The sequence below is a fragment of the Engraulis encrasicolus genome, chromosome 17 (assembly GCF_034702125.1).
Source record: "Engraulis encrasicolus isolate BLACKSEA-1 chromosome 17, IST_EnEncr_1.0, whole genome shotgun sequence".
NCBI lineage: Eukaryota > Metazoa > Chordata > Actinopteri > Clupeiformes > Engraulidae > Engraulis > Engraulis encrasicolus.
In genome coordinates, this window is record NC_085873.1 from 29,349,658 (window position 1) to 29,372,710 (window position 23,053).

General features: G+C 45.8%; 1 protein-coding gene across 1 annotated transcript in view; it reads right to left on the minus strand.

Annotated features, from left to right (window-relative positions):
• Nucleotides 1–23,053, minus strand: part of snx29 (sorting nexin 29) — a 272,778-nt gene that overhangs the window by 52,721 nt on the left and 197,004 nt on the right. The window contains exon 21 of the mRNA XM_063220583.1: nucleotides 646–786. Within this exon, the coding sequence (XP_063076653.1) occupies nucleotides 646–786 (141 nt within the window). The remainder of the gene's footprint in view (nucleotides 1–645; nucleotides 787–23,053) is intronic.

The window sequence follows — 23,053 nt, forward strand, 5'->3', positions numbered from 1 at the left end:
CAGTGCTTGGGCCCTTAGAATCTGTACCCTTAGAATCTGTACCACTTTTCCCCCCCTAGCGGCCCCCATGCAGGTAAGCACTTTAGTTTGTAACGTAACTGGTGCGGGAACGGGCACCGCTGCTTCAACTGCTAGCCAATGCCTGTCCCTGCTAAAATGGACCGCTAAATACGGAGTAACTTAAAGGAACAGTCCACCCTTTTTTATTTGCACATATTTGCAGTATTTCCAAGCATTATTCATGAATGTGCATATCATTTTCTTCATTTCAGTAAATAGATTTATTGGATCAGAATTATTAGCATAGCTTAGCATAATCACTGGAAGTGAATGGCATTAGCATCAAGTCACAAATGATCACAGGACAGGATTAAATAGCTGATTTGCACTCTGGTGAATTTTACATTAATTTTAAAGTACTTTATAAGTACATGTGATGATGTTTTGTTTGCCCTTATAGACTTGCATTGCTACGCTTAATTTGCCTATACTGTTAAACTAGGCAATGGAAACACATAGACAAAAATTATATGCATATTCGTGAATAATGCGGGGAAACACTGTAAATATGTGAAAATAAAAAAAGGGTGGACTGTTCCTTTAAGATGGTTTGTGTTGTTTACATTGCATCTCTGCGGTACTAACCTTGTTCCCGATGGCCTTCTTGGGGGGGAAGTGGAAGGAGTCCACCTGGGGGAACTGGATGCGGAGGTGGGTGTGGAGCTCCCGGAACTCGGTGTAGCGCCGGTACACGTTCCACTCGTTATCCTTGATGCGGATGTAGACCTGAGAAGAGAACACAAGGAGGAGAAAGAGAGAAGGGTAGAACCAATTAGAACCAATGAGGAGAACATGAAGGGAGACTGAGAAGCAAAAACGGAGGTTTAGGAGACTAGGTAAGGAGTGGGCCAATGAGAACAATTGTGGGAGGGAGAGAGGCGGAGCAATCAGAAACAATCAGAACACAAAGCAGAACAATCAAAACCAATTAGGTGAACATGAAGTAAGTCACAATAAAACTCGTAAACATTACATTACACTGCATTACATTACATTACAGTACATTACATAGACTTAGTCCATGCTTTTTATCCAAAGCGCCTAACAGTTATTTACAGGGTATTTGTTACAGCCCCTGGAGCAGTATGGGGTTAGGTGCCTTGCTCAAGGGCACCACAGCCATGGATTGCGGTAGGGAGTGGAAGGGTGGGATTTGAACCTGCAACCCTCTGATTTAAAACCCATCTCCTAAACCATTAGGCCATTGGGCTGCCTTGTGTACACCAGCACACACAGTCTTTTTAGAAAGTGTGCTCAACTCCCAACTGTTTCTTACAAGGTCTTGGGGTGCGAGCAAACAAGCACAGTTCATGTATAGTTAAAAACCAGCACAGTACACCACACAAACCAGTACACCAGCACACATGACACAAATGTCCTTGCTGCTGCGCGATGGCTTGCTGGCATTTTGCATATGGTCACCAGAGGCCCTGACTACAGATTCCTGCAGCTTTTCAGACATGCTGTTTGGCAGATAGACGACCAGGGAGGCCAAGCGGGGCCATTACAAGAGTGGGGAAAAAGAGAGAGAGAGAGAGAGAGAGAGAGAGAGAGAGAGAGAGAGAGAGAGAGAGAGAGAGAGAGAGAGAGAGAGAGAGAGAAAGAGAATCATAGAAAGAGAAAAAATGAAACAAAGCGAGAGACAGAATGAAAGAGAGAGCTAGAGAATGAGAAACAAAGCGAAAGAAAGTGTGAAAAAGAGAAAGAGACAGAGAGAGAAATGGCAGCAAAGAGTGAGAAAAAGTGTGAGCGGAAAATAAAGAGACCGGCCTTGCACACATCTGTCTGTCTGTCCTGCTTGACCGGGGTTGCCGACAAGGGGGGACAAAGGGGTCAGTTGTCCCGGGCCCTGGGAAATAGGACGCCCATAATTGGGTCCTCATTACATTAAATGTATGGGGTGGGGGGCCCTTTCAGAGGACTTCGTCCTGGGCCCCGCCAAAGCGGTCAGCGGCCCTGTGTTTGACTCACCGGAGCTGCAGGCTAAATAAGAGACACGGAGCAGCGGTTCTGAAATGAGCTGGAGAGGACCTTGCTCTTGTACACATGCACACACACAGACGCACACACACAGCTGGAGAGGACCTTGCTCTAGCAACCGCAACCACACACATACACGCACGCAAGCACACAGTTGGTGAGGACCTTGCTCTAGCAACCGCACGCACATACACAGACGCACACACACAGACGCGCACACACAGCTGGAGAGGACCTTGCTCTCGCAACCGCACGCACACACACACGCACACAGTTGGTGAGGACCTTGCTGTGGAGCCAGCTGATGTTGTCAGCACCCAGCGTGCAGCATCCAGGGCCACAGACAACTCACTAATGCACGCACGCACGCACAGAATAAAAGGAGTTACACGCACGCACGCACGCACACACAGCGCAAACGCACGTGCAAACACACGCACGCACGCAAACGCACGCACGCACGCACACACACACACACACACACACACACACACACGCACACACACACACACGCACATGCACACACACACACACACACACACACGGGAGGGTGGCAAGCCTACAAGGGAGCAAAAAGCAGGCAGGGGTGGCGTTGCATCCACGGCCACTGATAATGATGATACTGTAGCACCCGCTGGGGACGGAGGGAGCCAGCCGAGGTCGTCTTGGGTATACACACTCACCACCCCCTTGGTGCTTACGTGCAGGGCCGCTGACAGCTTTGACCAGGCCCGGGAGAACAATCATCTAAAAGGGACCCCCTCTCCATACAGTACAATGTAATCAGGTCCCAATTCTGGGCCCCCTCTTTCCTTGGGCCCGGGACAACTGTCCCCTTTGCCCCCCTTGTCGGCTTCTCTGCTTACGTGTACGTGTGAGTGGCGATCTGATGGGACCTTGCTCCTTCTTTTCTACCTTCCTCTCCCCCTCTCTCTCTCTGTCTGTCTCTATCTCTCTTTCTCAATCATTCTCTCTCTTATCATTTCTTGAATGTCTCTTTCCTTCGTTCTCTACTGCTCTCTTTCAATACCCTTGCCCTCTCTCCTTCTTTCCAGATCTCCCTCCCCCCATCCATCTCTCTCTCTCTCTCTCTCTCTCTCTCTCTCTCTCTCTCTCTCTCTCTCTCTCTCTCTCTCTCTCTCTCTCTCTCTCTCTCTCCTGTGTTCTCTATTGCTTTCTTGTTTCCCCTTACTTACATGAGTAACGAAGACAAAAAATAATCTTTACTCAAGGATAAGAAAAAGAGAGGAAAACAACAGGGCGGGGGGGTCTAGCAGCCTTGTTAGTTATCGTGGAGGTCCACACAGACCACTTATCAGAGAACATTAAAGTACTTCTGCTCAACACCCTTTGCTGTATTTTCAACAGAAAAACAACAAAGATGTTGAGGCCAAATATCTTGACTCTTAAAGCAACTGAAATGGGAAGGCGTCTTGGACCTTGTGATCAAAAAAATGTTTTAGTAAAACATCAATTTGTGCAACATTGTGAAATGCACTTCTGAGCACCATACCCACACTAAGCAAGGTTGACGGAGCCAGCTGTCTGGTCTTGGTGCTTCTCTTTGAAAGACAGGTCCACTTTCAACATGTCAGGGAAGCAAAATTGAAAACTACTCTTTATCTATCCGTTTCTCTGTCTGGCTGTTTTTCTCCCCCCTCTCTTTCTTGTATAACAAGACCAAAAACAGTCATTTCTCAAGGATAAGAAGTTTGGTGTGAAACCACAGGGGGCCTGGTGGCCTCAAGTGTTGTTAGCTGTAACACGGCTGACTTTCATGCTGGTTTTGCCTCTGAGAAAGAAACAAGCTTGGATAGTTCTTTTAAAAAAAACAAAAAAACATTTTTTTAGGCCTTTTTATACATGTATTTTGAAGACAGTTGGTCACAGGAAGCAAGTGGGAGAGAGAAATGAGGGAGGATTGGTAAATGACCCTGGTCAAAATTGGACACGGGTCGCCAGCATAGCAACCCAGTATCCTACCACTAGACCACAGCAGGGCCAAGCTCGGCTGGTTTCTTGACTAGCAATTTTGGCTAGTCCTAAAAAATCTAAACACTTACAAAGCTCTAAAGCTGGAGATGTTAAGATGGTTGTTTTCTTGTTCTTGTTATTTTTATGTCATGTACAAAATGGTGCTCAGTTGTGAGTAAGTCACAGTAGCAGCACAAATGGCCAATGTTGTAAAAGGCAAAAAAAAAATGTAAGCACTTACTAAGCTCTACAGCTGGAGATGTTAAAAGGGTTTTATTGTTCTGGTTGTTGCTATTTCAAGTATGGCCCATATGTTTTTATGGTCAGATTCAATGGTCAACTGTAAGTAAGTGACAGCAGCATGAGTACCCCTTGTTGTAAAAGGCAATGCAGGAAGTTCAACAGGTGCTTCGAGCACTTGGTCTTTCTAAAAACCTTTCTCCTCTCTGTCAGCAGCAGAACGGGGAAAAATTGTGAGGGGTAAAAGGGTATGACATCTCAGAATATGATTTATCCACAACGTCCATTATTTGAAAATAAATATAAAATTCTACAGGTCACAAGCTAGTCTGTGGACTATGTGATGCAGACATTCAACTTTCGCCCGTCTTTGAATGCAGACAGAAGGCATCGGAATACTGTCCCCAAATTCAACACATATTATTTTAAGGTTATTGTACTATTTGTATCCCAATCTCTGTATTGAAGTAACTCAGTCTGTGTTGTTTTCTGGCCCAGGGCATGAGGAGTTTTTACTCCATTCCCCCCAAGTGTTGATTTCGAATCGCTTTGGACCCTTGCAATTGGATGAGACATCCTGCTGCATCACTCCCTTTTGGGACCCTTTAAAACTTAGATACTGGCCCTGCCGTGGCCATCCGGTAGGGCACTCGCCTGCCATGCGGCTGATCCGGGTTCGATTCCCGGCCTGGCTCCTTTGCCGACCCCTTCCTGTCTCTCTCCCCATTTGCTTCCTGTCTACCTCTCGTACTGTCCTGTCCATAATAAAGTCTAAAAGAAAAAACAAAAAGATATCTAAACCTTAGATACTGGCTTTCTTAGATACCTTCTTTGTCTAGCTGCAACTGTTAACATCTCAGAGAGGGCACTAGGAGGATTGGGGAAAGACCTGTTGGCCTCCTCTCTTCCTCTCAAGCCAATAAACATTGCACTCTGAATTTAAACAGCTGTATTGGACCATACGTTTTGCATACTAATTAGTAGTAAAGCCCAGATACTACCAAGACACACATACACTACACCCACACACACAACATATGCACATAATATGTGCACAGACACACAAACACAAACACACAGACACAGACACAGGCTCAGGCACAGGCTCAGGCACAGACACACACACACACACACACAGAGAGACACAGACAGACAGAGACAGACACACACACACACACACACACACACACACACACACACACACACACACACACACACACACACACACACACACACACACACACACACACACACACACACACACACACACACACACACACACACAGAGCTATGGACCCACTGGGCTATGGAAGATGACTTAAACGTACTGTACATTAGTGTATGCATGCAACAATATGTAATGTTACGCAACCCTAAGTGTAAGTGCGAAATGTTATGTACTGCTACAGTCTGCATAATGGATGTAACAGGCACATTAAGCCGTAGCATTCTACAGCAAGAAGACAATGCACTGCAGTGTGCAATTTTGAAAGAGAGAGAATGCATGTTCTCTAAGTGCAGTACGTAACTTGGACTTGAAGTTGCACAGCGAGATAAAAATGAATGATACGCGTCGCGTATATGCAGCCAGACGCCTTCATTTCCTTTAGAATTAATTCCATAATTTCATACTCTTTGTCTTCTAATGACGTGTAATGTTTCAAGCTTCTCATATGCGACATACACATATTTTGTGTTGCTTGGACTTGGAAGTTGCACAGCACTACGACACTACATTCAATCTGTATGGTGTACCTCTACGCACACATACCACTGATTATTGAGAGTGCGGCAAAAACAGGTTTTGATTTTGAAAAGTCGTTCAAATCACGTACTGTATATTGCTATACAAAAAGGCGTACTATGCGTATAAGTGAACACTTCAATTTCCTTCGGAATCAGTATCTCTAATAGTGTAATAAGTTTAAACTTCTGATATGAAAGCTACACATACTTTATGTTCTTTATAGAACTACTATAGGTAATGTGTATGCACATATATTGCTATACACAAAAAATGCAAGATAGGCGAGTCTGTGTATATGTAAAAGGACAGTTTAATCTCCTTCTAGATGGGTATCACTACTCTACTAATGGTCTGGTGAGTTCAGGCTTGTTGTGTGCTGCTCTCAGAAAGTTTGACTTCAAGCTGCATAGCACCATCAGCAATGTGCTTGCTGTGTACACATATATCGCTCAACACAAAAATGCATGCTTTGCGTATATGCAAAACAAAGTTAGCAGAGGCCGCCTTGAGCTGATACGCTGCAAAGCGTTGGAATCAGCTTCCAGAGGAAGTAATAAATGGTCTAATATTCTAATATGCGGAATCCTGTGCTTGACCTGTGCTTGTGGCCTCGCGTTTCACTGATGCCCCGCCTCCGAGGAGAAAACAATAAAGCTTCCCCGCCGTCAGCCTAGCCACAACAACTTTTGGGGGACTATTCTTCTTTCACCATCCGGCAAATGAGAAAAAGAAATTAAATGTTCGCTTTTGGTGAGATATTGAAATTACATCTCTGTCGTCAGTGACAGATCATTATCACGTGGCCACAAGCAGGCAAGGGAGCAACGCAAGACGGGAGTTAGGAGGATATTATAAAGAATCCACACACTCTCAGAATGCTGGTTGAGTTCTGCCACATACAACTCCGTGCAGCCCCTGCCCGTCAATCTTCTAGCGAACTGATCAAAGAGGGAGAGAGATGAAAGGGTGCAAGGATGGATGGAGGAATGGAGGGACGGATGAATACGGATGAACGTGGACGGCCCCCGGGGATGGATCAAAAAGGCATGGACGAATTACAGAGCTACACACACACTACACACACACACACACACACATTACACACACACACACACACACACACACACACACACACACACACACACACACACACACACACACACACACACACACACACACACACACACACACACACACACACACACACACACACACACACACACACACACACACACACACACACACACACACACACACACACTCATCTCTCACCACTCTCACCCTACCATCATACCTGAAGACCTGTTTAACATGGACATCAATGATCGCTTGCTTCCCGTCCTGATAACACATACACAGAAAGCGCGCAGCAACACACGCACGCACGCCTGCACGGCATACGCACACCAGATATTCAGAATGTTTTAAGTGCTACCTGTCCTGCCAACTTAAGCCAATGCCCTGCCAATGCCGTATGTGAGCACATAAACATATACAGGCCCACGACCCACCGCAGAATGATTCACGCCTAGTACCCACTGGGTTAACTGCCAGGCGGAATCCGCGGTGCGCAGTATCACGCTGGGGGTGTGGTCACGGATACTCCCATCAGATTCTCCCCGGGGGCTAACTATGCTTCTCACCCGCCTTTCAACCTTCGCGGCTCGGCCTGTCTCTCGCGGCAGACAGCGGGCAGACCGAGCGAGATAGCAAATGGCGAATGGTTGTTTGCACACATTACTTATCCAATATCACAACACAGTGTGTACATGGCTTAAATACAATTGTGTTTTGGTCCTAGATAACATTTAAGCCCCGTTATCATTATAGAAGCACAGAAGTAGTCTAATATAAGCTTGTAGCTGCCTGGTTCTGGTAAAATGTTAACGTTAGCTTACCCGGTTAGCTCAGAACATTGAGTGATCAAATGGCAATGCGGGGTAACTTAATTGTGTTACATAAGTTTGTGGTGCATTTTTACATCAATCGGTGGTAGTCATTACATTTATAAGCATTTAAGGTCTTTATATTAAGCAAAAACGTGATGTTGGAAATCACAGAAATCGCCGCCATGTTTTTCTAAAAAAATTGTAACTCCTGCCCTTGCTACCCATACGCCCATCTAATTGGTTATTGGACAATCAAATTTGCATGATATAGAGAGATCATCTATATCAAATCGCGTCCCGCTGCGATATCGCTTCACCTCCGTGCTGTCAAGCGCGATATCGGCCCCATTCAAAGTCAATGACAGCGGAGCGGAATTTATCTGTGTGGGTATGGGCCGTAAGTCAGATAGTCAGAAAGTTTTCACTTCTACCTGTCATGCCAACAATAAGACACACTGTTAGCTATTACCTCAGACACATTGATGTTGACAGAGAGAGAGAGAGAGAGAGAGAGAGAGAGAGAGAGAGAGAGAGAGAGAGAGAGAGAGAGAGAGAGAGAGAGAGAGAGAGAGAGAGGGAGAGAGAGCGCAAAAGAGCGACGGAGAGTAAAGAGAGATAGATAGAGAGGGAGAGAGTGAGAAAAAGAGAAAGATAGGGTTCAAATCAGACAGAAAGGAGAAAAGTCCTTCTTGTTCAATATACATGTACAGTATATGCTAACTTACATCTACTGACAGGCATGTACGCACCCACATATGCAGAAATTTGAAATTCTAATCTATACAAAATCTTCCTACACCCAAAGGAGCATACACATAGAACCCATGTAACTAGCTCTACAACCTGATGTTCCGGAAAAACACACAATCGCACTTTTACACACACACACACACACACACACACACACACACACACACACACACACACACACACACACACACACACACACACACACACACACACACACACACACACACACACACACACACTCTCTCTCACACACACACACACACACACACACGCACACACACACACACACACACAGTTATTCACACACACACACACACACACACACACACACGAAGCAGACTGGCAGCAGGTGCTCTCAGTCAGCCCCAATCTACTCTCTAATGCAAAAGCTTGTCTGTCGAATTTCTCTTCCTGTCAGGTCCCCTCACACACACACACACACACACACACACACACACACACACACACACACACACACACACACACACACACACACACACACACACACACACACACACACACACACACACACACACACACACGAATCAATATTCCCCAAGAGGCTAGCAGCACAGCAGTAGTAGTAGCAGCACCAGGTAGGGGGTAGAGGCCTGTTATCGCTCTCTCTCTCTCTCTCTCTCTCTCTCTCGCTCTCTCTCTCTCTCCCCCTTTTCCCCTCTCCCTCCCCCTCCATCTCTCTCTCTCTCTCCCTCTCTCTCTCTCCTTCTACTTCATCTCTCTCTCTCTCTCCCCCCTCCATCTCTCTCTCTCTCTCTCTCTCTCTCTCTCTCTCTCTCTCTCTCTCTCTCTCTCCTTCTCCTCCATCTCTCTCTCTCCCCCCTCCATCTCTCTCTCTCTCTCTCTCTCTCTCCTCCTCCATATCTCTCTCTCTCCTCCACTTGTGGGAGATATTTAATAATGCCCCGGCAGACTACAGAACTGGGGCTCTCCGCCGCTGACCCGGGGGCCCGATGGGATTTCACGCTTCCTCCAACTCACTCAACACTCCAACTTCCAATTTTATTCCGCTTTTTTCCGTCTCTCTCTCGCTCTCTTTCCCTATCTCTCTCTCTCGCAAACACTCTGTCCTTTTTTACTTCTCTTCCTCTCTCGCTCTTCTCTTCATCCATCTCTCTCTCTCTCTCTCTCTCTCTCTCTCTCTCTCTCTCTCTCTCTCTCTCTCTCTCTCTCTCTCTCAGATTCGGTTCACCACAGGAACTATGCCTGGCCTGAGCTGCTCTCACTGGGGGGTTGAACAAGGTGGGAGAGTGGAGTAGTCTTTAGCCCCCCTCATGTTTTCGATTTCAGCCCCAAAGGAGAGGAGAGGAGAGGAGAGGAGAGGAGAGGAGGGAAGAGGAGAGGAGGGGAGAGGAGAGGAGAGGAGAGGAGGGCAGAGGAGGGGAGAGGAGGGGAGAGAAGAGAAGAGGAGGGGAGAGGAGAGGAGGGGAGAGGAGAGGAGAGGAGAGGAGAGGAGAGGAGAGGAGAGGAGACGGGAGGGGGGAGACGACATGGGAGGTTTTCATTTCCATCAAGGGTACCACATGTAATTTTCATCAACGACTGGCAGAGCAGAGGAGAGGGGTTACGGGTGTGGGGGGATTGTGTGGGGGAGATATTGGAGTGGATGTGGGGCGGTGTGAGGGTGTGTGGGGGAAATGTGTGGAGGGTCACTGGAGATGTATGGGATGCATGTGTCTTGAAGTGTGTGAGTGTGTGTGTGTGTGTGTGTGTGTGTGTGTGTGTGTGTGTGTGTGTGTGTGTGTGTGTGTGTGTGTGTGTGTGTGTGTGTGTGTGTGTGTGTGTGTGTGTGTGTGTGTGTGTGTGTGTGTGTGTGTGTGTGTGTGTGTGTGTGAAGCATGTTTGTGGTGCATGTGTCTTCAGGTGTGTGTGTTTATGGGGATGGGAGGGAGTTGTGTGTGGGGATATTGGAGATATGAAGGGGTGCAGACTGTGGGGGTTTTAGATATATGTGGGGGTTGTGTGTGTGTGTGTGTGTGTGTGTGTGTGTGTGTGTGTGTGTGTGTGTGTGTGTGTGTGTGTGTGTGTGTGCGTGCGTGCGTGCGTGCGTGCGTGCGTGTAGTGTGGAGGTATGCAGGCCCCACAGGTGTGCCAAATAATGAGTTGATGAATTCGTTGAAAATCTTTATCAATGATTGATTGAGGCTTGGTAAGGGGAGAGCAGCTCTGTGAATTAGGGCATGACGTACTGGGAAACGCACATACGCACACCTACGCACACACGCACGCACGCACGTAATCAAGAGTTTACACTTTTTTCCTCATCTGCTAAATCAAATGCACACTCCTGGCACATTAAAAAAGCGACGTAATCCAATTTGGCCGTGCTCATTAATACGGATATTTCTGGAAACACATCAAACCCGAAAGAGGCGATCAATTCTCCCCTTACAAATTGCAAATGAATTATGTCATTATCTAAAAGGTGGTAGGGGAATACGTTTTTTTTTGGAAATTAACTTGTTTGGAATGAAGAGCAACACTTGATTAGATCATTTGCATTTCTTTGTCATGGTGAATTTAAAAATATGGGAAGACGACCAGACAATGGTCCATAGAAACCAGCGTACTATAAAGACTCATGACACATTCATGCAGCACACATATTATATTCTACACACACACACACACACACACACACACACACACACACACACACACACACACACACACACACACACACACACACACACACACACACACACACACACACACACACACACACACACACACACAACACACACACACAAACACACACACACACACACACACACACACACACACACACACACACACACACACACACACACACACACACACACACACACACACACACACACACACACACACACACACACACACACACACACATAGACTAAAATTTTAACAGACAGATGTCTTTTTGATAGGTATCACTCAAATCAGATAATAAAATCCAAATGTAGAGTTTAAATGACAGTTACAAGTATGATTCAATGTGTTATATGGTAACAACAGACAGCAGGTAAAGGATGAACATATTTGTAGTTGGAACTTTAATTGGAACTAAAAGTCTACACGTGGCAGACAGACTACAATTTTTAATCGCATCAGATAATTTTATTCCAAACAAACTGTTATATATATGCACATATATGCACTTCGATACCACGGTAAGTAATTCTAATTGATTTCTAATCCATGTAAGCTCAACTTAGCTAAATTGTGCCTGACGTAACACATTTTGTAAGATCAAACAATGTTCAGTCACTTCATCATTCCTGAATAAACAGTGTGAGCACTCAAAATAACTTCAATTTCATTTCTGTCTAGAACAAAGACGGCCTAAAAGACAACAACTGCATAGTGACGTGACACCCAGTAAAAACATAAAAAACCTTAATCGTCTCATAATTTGAAAAAGCACAACCATTTAATGTTTTTCTTCTGTAGGTGTGCAGTGTTGAGAGGAAGAAAAGAAAGAAGAGGGGAAAAAAGGTGATGGAATCAAAACAGCTCCACTTAGGAGTTGTAAAATTGGAGTGAAAAGCCACGCAGCCATTTCATCTGAGAATAATGGGCAAGCACAAAGAAGGCCGACGGGGCCGCGTGATTCATCTTGAAGCGGACATAAATGTCAGCCGAGGGAAGGATGCTCATATTTAGCCAAGATTCGTAGAGCATTTACGGGGGCTTCATTATATTCTTACTGACACAAAAAGTGCACCTGAAGGGTGGTGAACACACAGTCACACACACACACACACGCTCACACTCAAGCACTTGCTCAGTCATTGTGACTCACTCACACGCTCATTCCCTCACACATATAGTCATTCTCGTCATGGCTGCCTCAGCATTGAACGAAGAGAAATGGATAGAAATAAAAACAGCCTTTGTCCATATATTTCATCCCTACTAAGCACTCACACTTAGTGCTAGTAATTGGGCCAGAAATTGGCATCCAAGTGTGTGGAAAGTATTTTATTTGTAGTTGACAATGACAGTGCAGTGCACTTTATTACAAACATGGTTTATATTTATACGTTTATAAACCTAAGGTTTATAGCCAGATGGCTAGTTTGCTACCCCAGTCCCTGATCAGGCTACCTATTCTCATAAAACATCACATAAAACATAAAAACACTTACATGTAATATTAAAACACAATTCCTATAGCATTAAACGTGAAATAAGAAAAAACAATACATCGAGTGTGTGGGCTATATGTGTTGTGTGTTCATTCATGTGTACATGTTGCATGCCATCATATGGATACCATGATGCACAAGTGCTAATTGTTGACACTTTGTGCTAGGCTGAGACTAGCCACTTAGCCACTGGTCACTTACTGTAGGGAGTCTGGCAGCAGGATGGCAGGAAATGTCCCCCTTTTATCACCCCTCTACCCACAAGTCCAGTCGGAAACAATGACCTTCAAAATGACAATTAAAAGGCCTTAAAGGCATACTCCACCATTTCCCACTTCCACTCAAGTTAAATAATTGAGTTTTACTTTTCTCCTGTCTGGTGATATGATTCCCACTTCCAATCTAGCATATACAGTATCAATGGACCAGATGGGACCACGTATTAGCTTGAAGGTACAAATTGCGACGCCAGACTCAGAGAGTGTGGCTAGACGAACATGAGAAAGGTAAACCTCAATTATTTAACTAGAGGCAAGGTGTGGAATTAGCTTATTTCCAGAAATAGTAATATAAAACGATGTCCCTCTGGACAACGGAAACCATTTGAAGAGCATACAATGACTGTCTAATCGTGATGAGACAGAGAGCAATCAGCTGGGGAGAGAGAGAAAGAGAGAGAGAGAGAGAGAGAGAGAGAGAGAGAGAGAGAGAGAGAGAGAGAGAGAGAGAGAGAGAGAGAAAGAAAGAAAGAAAGAAAGAAAGAAAGAAAGAAAGAAAGAAAGAAAGAAAGAAAGAAAAGAAAAAAGGAAATAAAAAAGAAAGAAGGAAATAAAGACAGAAAGAAGGAAGGGAAAAAAAGACAGAAAGTAAGAAAGAAAAAAGAAAGAAAGAAAGAAAGAAAGGCAGCTTAAAAGAGAGATTTAACGAAAGGCGAAGCAACAGTACAACTGAGAAAGAGAGCCAAATGGAAAGAGACGGCAACCGACAGAGAGCTACAGAGCATGACAAGCAGAAGGAGAGACTGTACCATAATCATAAACAACCCCAGCATAAGCACACCAGTACAACAAGCACCAACAGAGATAATTGCATCATGGGTAATTGAATGGGTATGGTCCTCTGTGATGGCTAATACAGTGAGCACTCAGGGCCCATTTCTTCCAATTATTAATTGCCTGGTGTGAACACTCACACTTCGTATAAATACCCCTGCCTGGAAGTTGACACACCAATCAGGATCACCGGGAAGGATTTTCACAAACATGATGCAGTCAACGAGGTTGAACGTAGATTGGAAGAAGAGAAAATAAGCGAAAAGAGGACAGCAGTGTCAGACAATAATGGTGGGTCGCGTTAGTGCCTTGACATGGATTCTGCAACTTCGACAGTGTTGTTGAGTCTGTAAGAGGTTGACAAGGCATATCATTAAAAATGACATTCAAGCAGTTACGCCATTCAGGTGCAAGGACTTTTGATAAAGCCACGCCTCCGGTGATGTGAGGCGGAACGGAACCACATTTCACCTGGCAAGAGCCAGGTAAGGAAACGCCATCCTCAGTGGATTCAACCCAGGATTTTAAATTGATGCTTCTAAGACCAACCGACAAATCACTATGACATGCATCCCTTCATCGTATTGATTGTGTTGCAGGATAGTACCATCTCGTACCATATATGCAGGAGAATTCCCAAAACTACAGATCTTTCTCCCTTACTCAGTCCACAATAATTTTGTATTCAGAGGGAGCTCTCAAAACATAACAAAAAACCTACACCAACAGTATCATACAAATACATTTCTCAGGGAACATCTAGTCCAAAAAATAACAACCACCATTCTCTACAGCCCGTCCACGACCTAACCCCAAGCTTGTTAATTAAGGAGAAAAGTTGAGGGGGAGGAAAACTTTAAAAACCCGGAGCCCTGAGGACACAAAGTGACAATGAGGAAGAGAAGAGAAAAGGAGAAGAGAAGAGAAGAGAAGAGAAGAGAAGAGAAGAGAAGAGAAGAGAAGAGGAGAGGAGAGGAGAGGAGAGGAGAGGAGAGGAGAGGAGAGGAGAGGAGAAGAGAAGAGAAGAGAAGAGAAGAGAAGAGAAGAGAAAGAGAAAGAGAAAGAGGATAGAAGAGAGGGAGAGAAAGAGAAAGAGAAAGAGAAAGAGAAAGAGAAGAGAAGAGAAGAGAAGAGAAGAGAAGAGAAGAGAAGAGAAGAGAAGAGAAGAGAAGAGAAGAGAAGAGAAGAGAAAGAGAAAGAGAAAGAGAAAGAGAAGAGAAGAGAAGAGAAGAGAAGAGAAGAGGAGAGAGGAGAGGAGAGGAGAGGAGAGGAGAGGAGAGGAGAGGAGAGGAGAGAAGGGAAGAGGAGAGGAGAGGAGAGAAGAGAAGAGAAGAGAAGAGAAGAGAAGAGAAGAGAAGAGAAGAGAAGAGAAGAGGCCTTGTGGTTTTGACACCCGTGTCAAGTTCACCGTCTCCTTGTCAGGGTCTGCCGAGACGCAACATTTGGCAAATTAGGCATAGAAAATAGATTCCATTTGGAAGATTGCGGGGGCTAAAAGGTGGATGGGGAGACATGAGAGGTGGAAGGGGGAGGTAGAGGTAGAGGTGTGTGTGTGTGTGTGTGTGTGTGTGTGTGTGTGTGTGTGTGTGTGTGTGTGTGTGTGTGTGTGTGTGTGTGTGTGTGTGTGTGTGTGTGTGTGTGTGTGTGTGTGTGTGTGTGTGTGTGTGTGGGGGGGGTGATGGGGGGGGGGGGGGTGGCTTTCCATTAGGTGTACTCAAACTGCAGCATCTGTCACCAACTCCTCGTGTGTGTGTGTGTGTGTGTGTGTGTGTGTGTGTGTGTGTGTGTGTGTGTGTGTGTGCATATTTTTGGAGAGTGAAAGAGAGAGAGAGAGAGAGACAGACACAGAGAGAGCGAGAGACGGAGAGAGCGAGAGACGGAGAGAGCGAGAGACGGAGAGAGCGAGAGACGGAGAGAGCGAGAGACGGAGAGAGCGAGAGACGGAGAGAGCGAGAGACAGAGAGAGAGAGAGAGAGAGAGAGAGAGAGAGAGAGAGAGAGAGAGAGAGAGAGAGAGAGAGAGAGAGAGAGAGAGAGAGTATGTCTGTGAATTTGTGTGCGCGGCGTGTGCACGTGATGCGACCATGCGTTTGTGTGTGCGAGGGTGCACACCTGACTCTCAGGTGTTCCCTGAGCCAGTGGAAAGTACAACTACCCTTCTGGGTGACATTGGGCCTCTCTCCGCTTTCGCTTTTTCAGCTTTCAAGCGGAAAAACAAGGGCTTTCATCACCTCGACCAAAGGCACAGAAATGAGCCTCCCGAACGCCCAGAGTAGAAAAGGCATCTAGTCATCCTATTACGCTCTCTTCTGCATCTCCCTACAGCACAGAAACGAGTCAAATGAGCCTCTGCTGAAGCAAAACAAATGCAGAATTACACTTTTCTGGTATATACGGTAGGGTAGAACGAATAAGTCAATAAATGAGTGGAATGCATTTTTTTTTCCTTTAGTGTGTCCTCCAAAAAAAACATTAAAATCCTTTTTCTTTCTTTTTTTCCCTCAGCTATTTGGCACCTTCCCAAAGCCCTTCTTGGATGCAATGTGCATCCCCTACTAGGCTATACGACACGCTTTATTACATACTATATAGGTTGCCATTAATGAGACACCAAGATGGCAGTGACATATTTTTTCTGGTCATGTGTGGCCTACATACAGCAGAGAGAGAGAGAGAGAGAGAGAGAGAGAGAGAGAGAGAGAGAGAGAGAGAGAGAGAGAGAGAGAGAGAGAGAGAGAGAGAGAGAGAGAGAGGGAAAAAAAGAAGCACATGGCACAGGCACATGTCATGAATCACGACTGTAGCATTCAAATTGCTAGCAGTGGTGTTGACAGCTTGACCTAATCATGGCATTCACACTGGGAGATGGTGAAAATGAGCAGACCTGGCAACATTCCTTTCCTGATTAATGACACCACATTAGTAACTAACACCTGCCGTAATTGGGGAAGGGAGACACGAAAACACCTGGGCAAGATATATTATTTCTCCCACAAGGGACACATAGGGTTTGTAACCTTATGATTTGGAGTAGATCTAGTCATTAAAACTAATTTCATTTTTCTGCATTTAAAATAAAAAAATAAGACATGAAAACACCTGGCCAGGTTTATTTCTACACAAGAGACACACAGCGTCTGTGAACTTATGAGTAGAGCTGGCCATTATGACTAATATCGTTTCTTTGCATTTAAATGCCTCTAGCATTGCTATTCCGTCATGAAAACACCGGGGCAGATATAGTATATACAGAATATCCTCATAAGGCACATATGATCCAGATTTGGTTATGACTAATTTCTAAAAATGACCAAAAATAAAATATGTGGATGTTTTCTGGACTAAAGGGTAACCGAACTTGAAAGGACATCATCGATATTGCGCCCTTGCATCGCGGTTCAGTATCGTGACTGCGTATCATGATTAATCACGATTCGATTCAATAATGTCACAGCCCTACATCTATATACCGTATGTTTAGCTTTTCAGGAGATCCAGTCATTTGCCTCCCACTGACCACACCGCATGCAATCAAAATACATGTTAAGAGTGAAATGTCAAGTACTCCTTAACCAGAGATTCTTATCCACTCTCTATGCCTTAACACTGTTGCTTTAAGCATGCATATCTTTATCTCCCATTCAGAGTTGAAGTGGATGTAGTCATATTTCTCAGTCTGAAGGTTGAAGTGATATGCAAAAGTACCGTACAGCTACAGCCGAATGGTGGTCACATTGCCTGATACATCGGCAACAGAGAGGGCTCCAGAGGGATTTGAGGCTCCATCGAGCATCTCTCTCTCTCTCTTTCTCTCTTTTGCTCTCTCTCTCCCCTGCTGCGGCCTCTTTCGCTCTCTGTGTGTCTCTCTGTGCGTCTCTGTGTGTGTGTCTCTCTCTCTCTCGCTCTCACCCCCCATCTCTCTCTCTCTCTCTCTCTCTCAGATCAGTGGGTCTCCGTTGTTAGCCTCTCTAATCTCTTTAAGAGACACATTCCCATGGTCTTAACCTTTCTAGTCAGACAGGTGCTCTAACATCCACGCACGCCTAAATGTTGGTCTGTGTGTGTGTGTGTGTGTGTGTGTGTGTGTGTGTGTGTGTGTGTGTGTGTGTGTGTGTGTGTGTGTGTGTGTGTGTGTGTGTGCGTGCATGTGCACGCGTGCATGCGTGCATGCCTGTGTGCACAATCGAGAGAAGCTGTGTGGTGTGTGTGAGTGTGGGTGTGTGTATAATGAAAGAAAGAAAGAGAGAAAGACAATGGGTAAGAATGTGTATTGTGTGTGTACGTGTGTTGTGTGTGTGTTTTTAGACAATATGAGTGAATGAGAGAGCGAGAGGGAGCAAGGAAGGGTCTGTGTGTCATGCCAGGGTCACGGCAGCGGCACAGACATACAGTATAGCCAGAGAGAGTAGAGAGAGAGAGGTTCCATTGGCCCATTGTTTCCTGGTTCTATTATGGCCCCCCTTAGGCAGACCTAGGCAGACCTAAGGACTGTTCTATTCATTGTAGGAGCATTATGACACGCTCCTTTAGGCAGACTGGAACCTGGTCATGTTAGGTGCCCATAGACACCTATTATGTTGGCATATCTCTATATACTTAAAGAATCTCTGGTATAGCCCTTTGAGGAGTAAGGACTTTCCCCAGGTTCTTCTAGAATTTTACTTGAACACTCTACTGCTCCCATCGAAGTCTGTGTTAAAAATCTTGCAAAGTCCTTATGACATCATAATGAGAACTCAAAATTTGGGCAAAATTCTAATCACATATTTGTGATGGTACTCCTCAAAGGGAGAGGAGAGAGAAAGTCCATGGGGACACCTGGGGCTGGGACAGCCAGACTGACAGAGTATATAGTAGTACAGCAGATAGGTGTAGAGACTCAGAGACAGAGACGAAAAGAGTGAATAAGAATGAGTGACGACTCGTTCACACTGCAAGCACAGGGCATAGGCGAATTGTGTTCAAATGTATCCGTGATCAGTCCAAAACGGTTAGAAAACATGAAATAAAAAAAAATCCTTGCACACCAAAGTGTGGTGTAAGCGCGGAGCATGGGCGGGCCAGCAAGCGGTAGCTTGAAAATAGAACTCGACTCTATTTTGTGCGTGTTACGATAGGGCCCCGACGTATGGAATGTATGGACTGGGAAGAGAGGGAGAGTCCGTCAGGAGAAATTGCCAGACTACTGTAACTACTGGAGTATTGAGGGCTGTAGAGACAAAGGGGTGAGATAGACTGAATAAGAGTAGGGGCAGTGCTAGGGCAGGCCAACTGGGCAATTGCCCAGGGCGGCACCTGAGAGGGGGGAGCACTGTCGCGAAACCCGTCCCCATTGCGAAACCCCACCCCAAACGGATTTCGCAACAGTCGTTATGAACATACTAAAAAAATAGTTTTAATCGCTTCTACACTATTACCACATTGTTGTAATAATAACATTACTATCAGTGGATGTTGTCGGCTATGAGCGTTTTTTGTTGATTTTTTTTATTTTTTTTGACATCAGAGGGGATGTCGCCCCGGAGCGCAACGCGTTGTAGGTCCGCCACAGAATAAGAGTGAGTAAGTGGGACAGAGACCAAGAAGAGTTAGACTGCTTTCAATAGAGAGAGGGAGAGAGGACGAGCCAGGGACGCAGAGGGACAGTCCGAGAGGACCGATAGCCAGATTGACTGATGGGCATAGGGACTAAAGGAGGGAGAAAGGGATGGAGAGAGGGAGGGAGGGAAGGAGAGAGAGAGAGAGAGAGAGAGAGAGAGAGAGAGGGGGCGAGAGTGAGACAGAGAGAGAGAGAGAGAGAGAGAGAGGGAGGAAGGGAGAGAGAGAGAGAGAGAGAGAGAGAGAGAGAGAGAGAGAGAGAACCCGAGAACGAGAGTCCGAAAGGAGCGATAGCCGAGCCAGACTGTCTGAGAAATAAATGGGCACCTGCCATAAACACACACACACACACAAACACACACACACACACACACACACACACACACACACACACACACACACACACACACACACACACACACACACACACACACACACACACACACACACACACACACACACACACACACACACACACACTTGATGGCTGCCGTGCCGCAGGTGAAAGGGTTGGGCTATACGGCGAGGGCATCTGGTGGAGGGCAAGACAGCTGGATCCCTGCTCCTCAGCAGATGGCCCAATAAATCCTGTTAGCACAGGTTAGTTTGCCGGCCGTCCAGCCGTCCGGTGCCTTGGCATCTGCACGCGTGAGCGTGTGTGTGTGTGTGTGTGTGTGTGTGTGTGTGTGTGTGTGTGTGTGTGTGTGTGTGTGTGTGTGTGTATGTGTGTGGGTATACACGCCTGAATGTGTAGTTTGCCAGCCGTCTGTTGTGTTGGCATCTGTGTGTGTGTGTGTGTGTGTGTGTGTGTGTGTGTGTGTGTGTGTGTGTGTGTGTGTGTGTGTGTGTGTGCGTGCGTGCGCGTGTGCATACGTACGTGTGGGAGAGAGAATCCATGTGTGTGCTGTGTGTATGGGTGTGAGAGTCAGTGTGTGTGTGTGTGTGTGTGTGTGTGTGTGTGCGTGTGTGCGTGTGTGAGCGTGTGTAAGGAGTGGAGTGGAGGAACGAGGGCAATTACTGTCTGGAGCTGGAGTGGAGGTGTTCATCATTAGGAAGAAGAGATGGCCTCTCTCTCTCTCTCCCTCTGTCGTTCTCTCTCTTTCTCTCTCTCTCTCGCGCGCTCTCTCTCGCTCTCTCTCTCTGCCTAGCCATCGCCAGATTTAGCCCAAGAGGTGAAGAGAGGAGGGGAAAGGGGAGGAGAGGGGAGGAGAGGAGAGGAGAGGAAGAGGAGAGGGGAGGAGAGGAGAGGAGAGGAGAGCAGAGGAGAGGAGACGAGAGTAGAGGAGAGAGGAGGAGACGAGAGGAGACGAGAGGAGGAAACGAGAGGAGACGAGATGAGGAGACGAGAATAGAGGAGAGGGGAGGAGAGGAGAGGAAACGAGGGGAAGAGGAGAGGAGAGGAGAGGAGAGGAGAGGAAACAAGACGAGAGGAGACAATAGGAGAGAAAAGGAGAGGAGAGGAGAGGAGAGGAGAGGAGAGGAAAAGGAGATGACAAGAGACGGGAGAGAAGGGGGGGGGCAGAGAGAAAGAGAGAAAAAGGAAGGGAGACGAACGGAGACAAGAAGAAAAAGACAAGAGAGGAAGAAAAGAGAAAGAGAAAGGGAAAGAGAAAGAGAAAGAGAGAGAGAGAGAGAGAGAGAGAGAGAGAGCGAAAGAAACAGAAACAGAGACAGAGACGGAGAGAGAGAAAGGGAAGTGTAGCTCTCACACTGCCAGTCTTGGCGGCGAACTTCACACTCGCCAGCGGGCGAGTCAAGCACGGCATCAAACAGAGAGCACAAGATGAAGGGACCGGAAGGAGGAAACAAGAGGCGGGCGGCAGAACAAAACACAAAAGATGAGAGGAGAAAAAAAGGGGGGGGAATGGTGTGGGAGGCGAGAGAGAGAGAGAGAGAGAGAGAGAGAGAGAGAGAGAGAGAGAGAGAGAGAGGCCAGGATAGGCTAATTGTGTTACCTTGTAAGGATAAGGCGAATAATTGCCGCGATGTGATGGCGGTGCAGTGCTTTTAAATAGCACCTGTGACACACACGTTCCTTCAATTCAGTGTTCGTTTCCGGAGGTTAATGGATTATTAGCAGTCGGGGCAAGATCTGAGATATCCACCTCCAACCCACCCCAGCTGAGTGACAGAGCCCATGGAGGGGGAGGGAAAAAAAGAACTGCAAGCGTTTTAAAGCAAGAGTGATATGGAATGGACCTCACAGTGCTTGGCTAAAAAATAATATGCATGGGTTCGCAGTGTTTGTAAACACGATGTTATGAGGAGGGGCAAGACACTGGCAGCCAACCACGTGAGCTAATTTTTTGACCGACAGCGGTTTCCAACAATCAGAGGTTGAGTTGTGTGCAGCTAGGTACGCGCAGCCAGGGGGAAACAAAAATGTAGAACCCATGTATAATGGTATTACAACATTCAATAAATGTATTACCTTGTCAACGTGTTTTTATTTCACTCTGTGATCTACCTAATGTCTGATGCTCAATGTCTGATTGTATGCTAGTATATCTTTAATGTGCAGTGCAATGTTTATTATTATAATTTGTGTACTTGTGTATGCTGCTGGACATCTTAACTTCCATCTGGATCAAATAAGTTACTCTACTTTAAGCTCGTACAAATTTTTACAAGAATTTGAATATGATTGAGAAAAATAATAAAAATCGCTATCACTATTGACATAAGCAAATGATAGTCATAATAATGATTATCATAATCATAATAATCTGAATGTGTACTGCACATTTCATACATAAAAAGGAACTGTGGATCTGCATGCTTCACAGATAGCGCCTTGGAGTACCCAGTACAGTCAGTAGATACAACTTTATCAACACAGATCAGCGCTCTAAATAAAAATTAATCTTTCACATCTGAGATGCTCCAGTTAACTTTTTCTTCTCATATATAACTCAGTCCTCTCCCGTGACGAACCAGATAGTGAAATAAAGGAGCGCGGAGGATACTTTACTTTCTTACGCATGTGTATAGCGTGTTTCATCCATAAAAATAGAAAAAAACTGTGGCGTGGTATGTTTTACTGCAGGGGTCCCCAAACTTTTTTCTCTGGGGGCCACATTATCGTTCCTGACTGGGATCAGGGGCTGGGATCAATCATGTGGGATTTATACTAGGCCACTGCCTGTTATAGCCATACTTTCTGGTACAAAATAGTTCATCATTACAAGTTTGCAAAAGAAGTGAGTACTTCACATATTTTTCAATTTGAAATACCACAGGTATTATTTTTAATTTCCATTAACCATGTAAAAATAGCAAGCAAAGGTTTGACAATTTAGGAGTGATACAATAGAAATGGTAGGCCTGTTTATATTACAGTGAGGTGACAAACTTTCACGACAAGATAGGATTGCTTCTTTGGGCCAGTTTAAATGGTGAGGTGCAGAGAGGTGGAGGGCCGGTCAAAGGGGGGTGGCGGGCAGCATCCGGCCCCCGGGCCTTAGTTTGGGGACCCCTGTTTTACAGATTCTGGTCCTGCAGCGCCTTGTGGAAAACCCAGTACAGTGAAGTCAGGACATTGTGACTGTGGAGGGCTCCATTACAGTGAAGTACAGTATGTGTCTCCCACCACCTCCAGGGGGGACTTGTTTCGCCA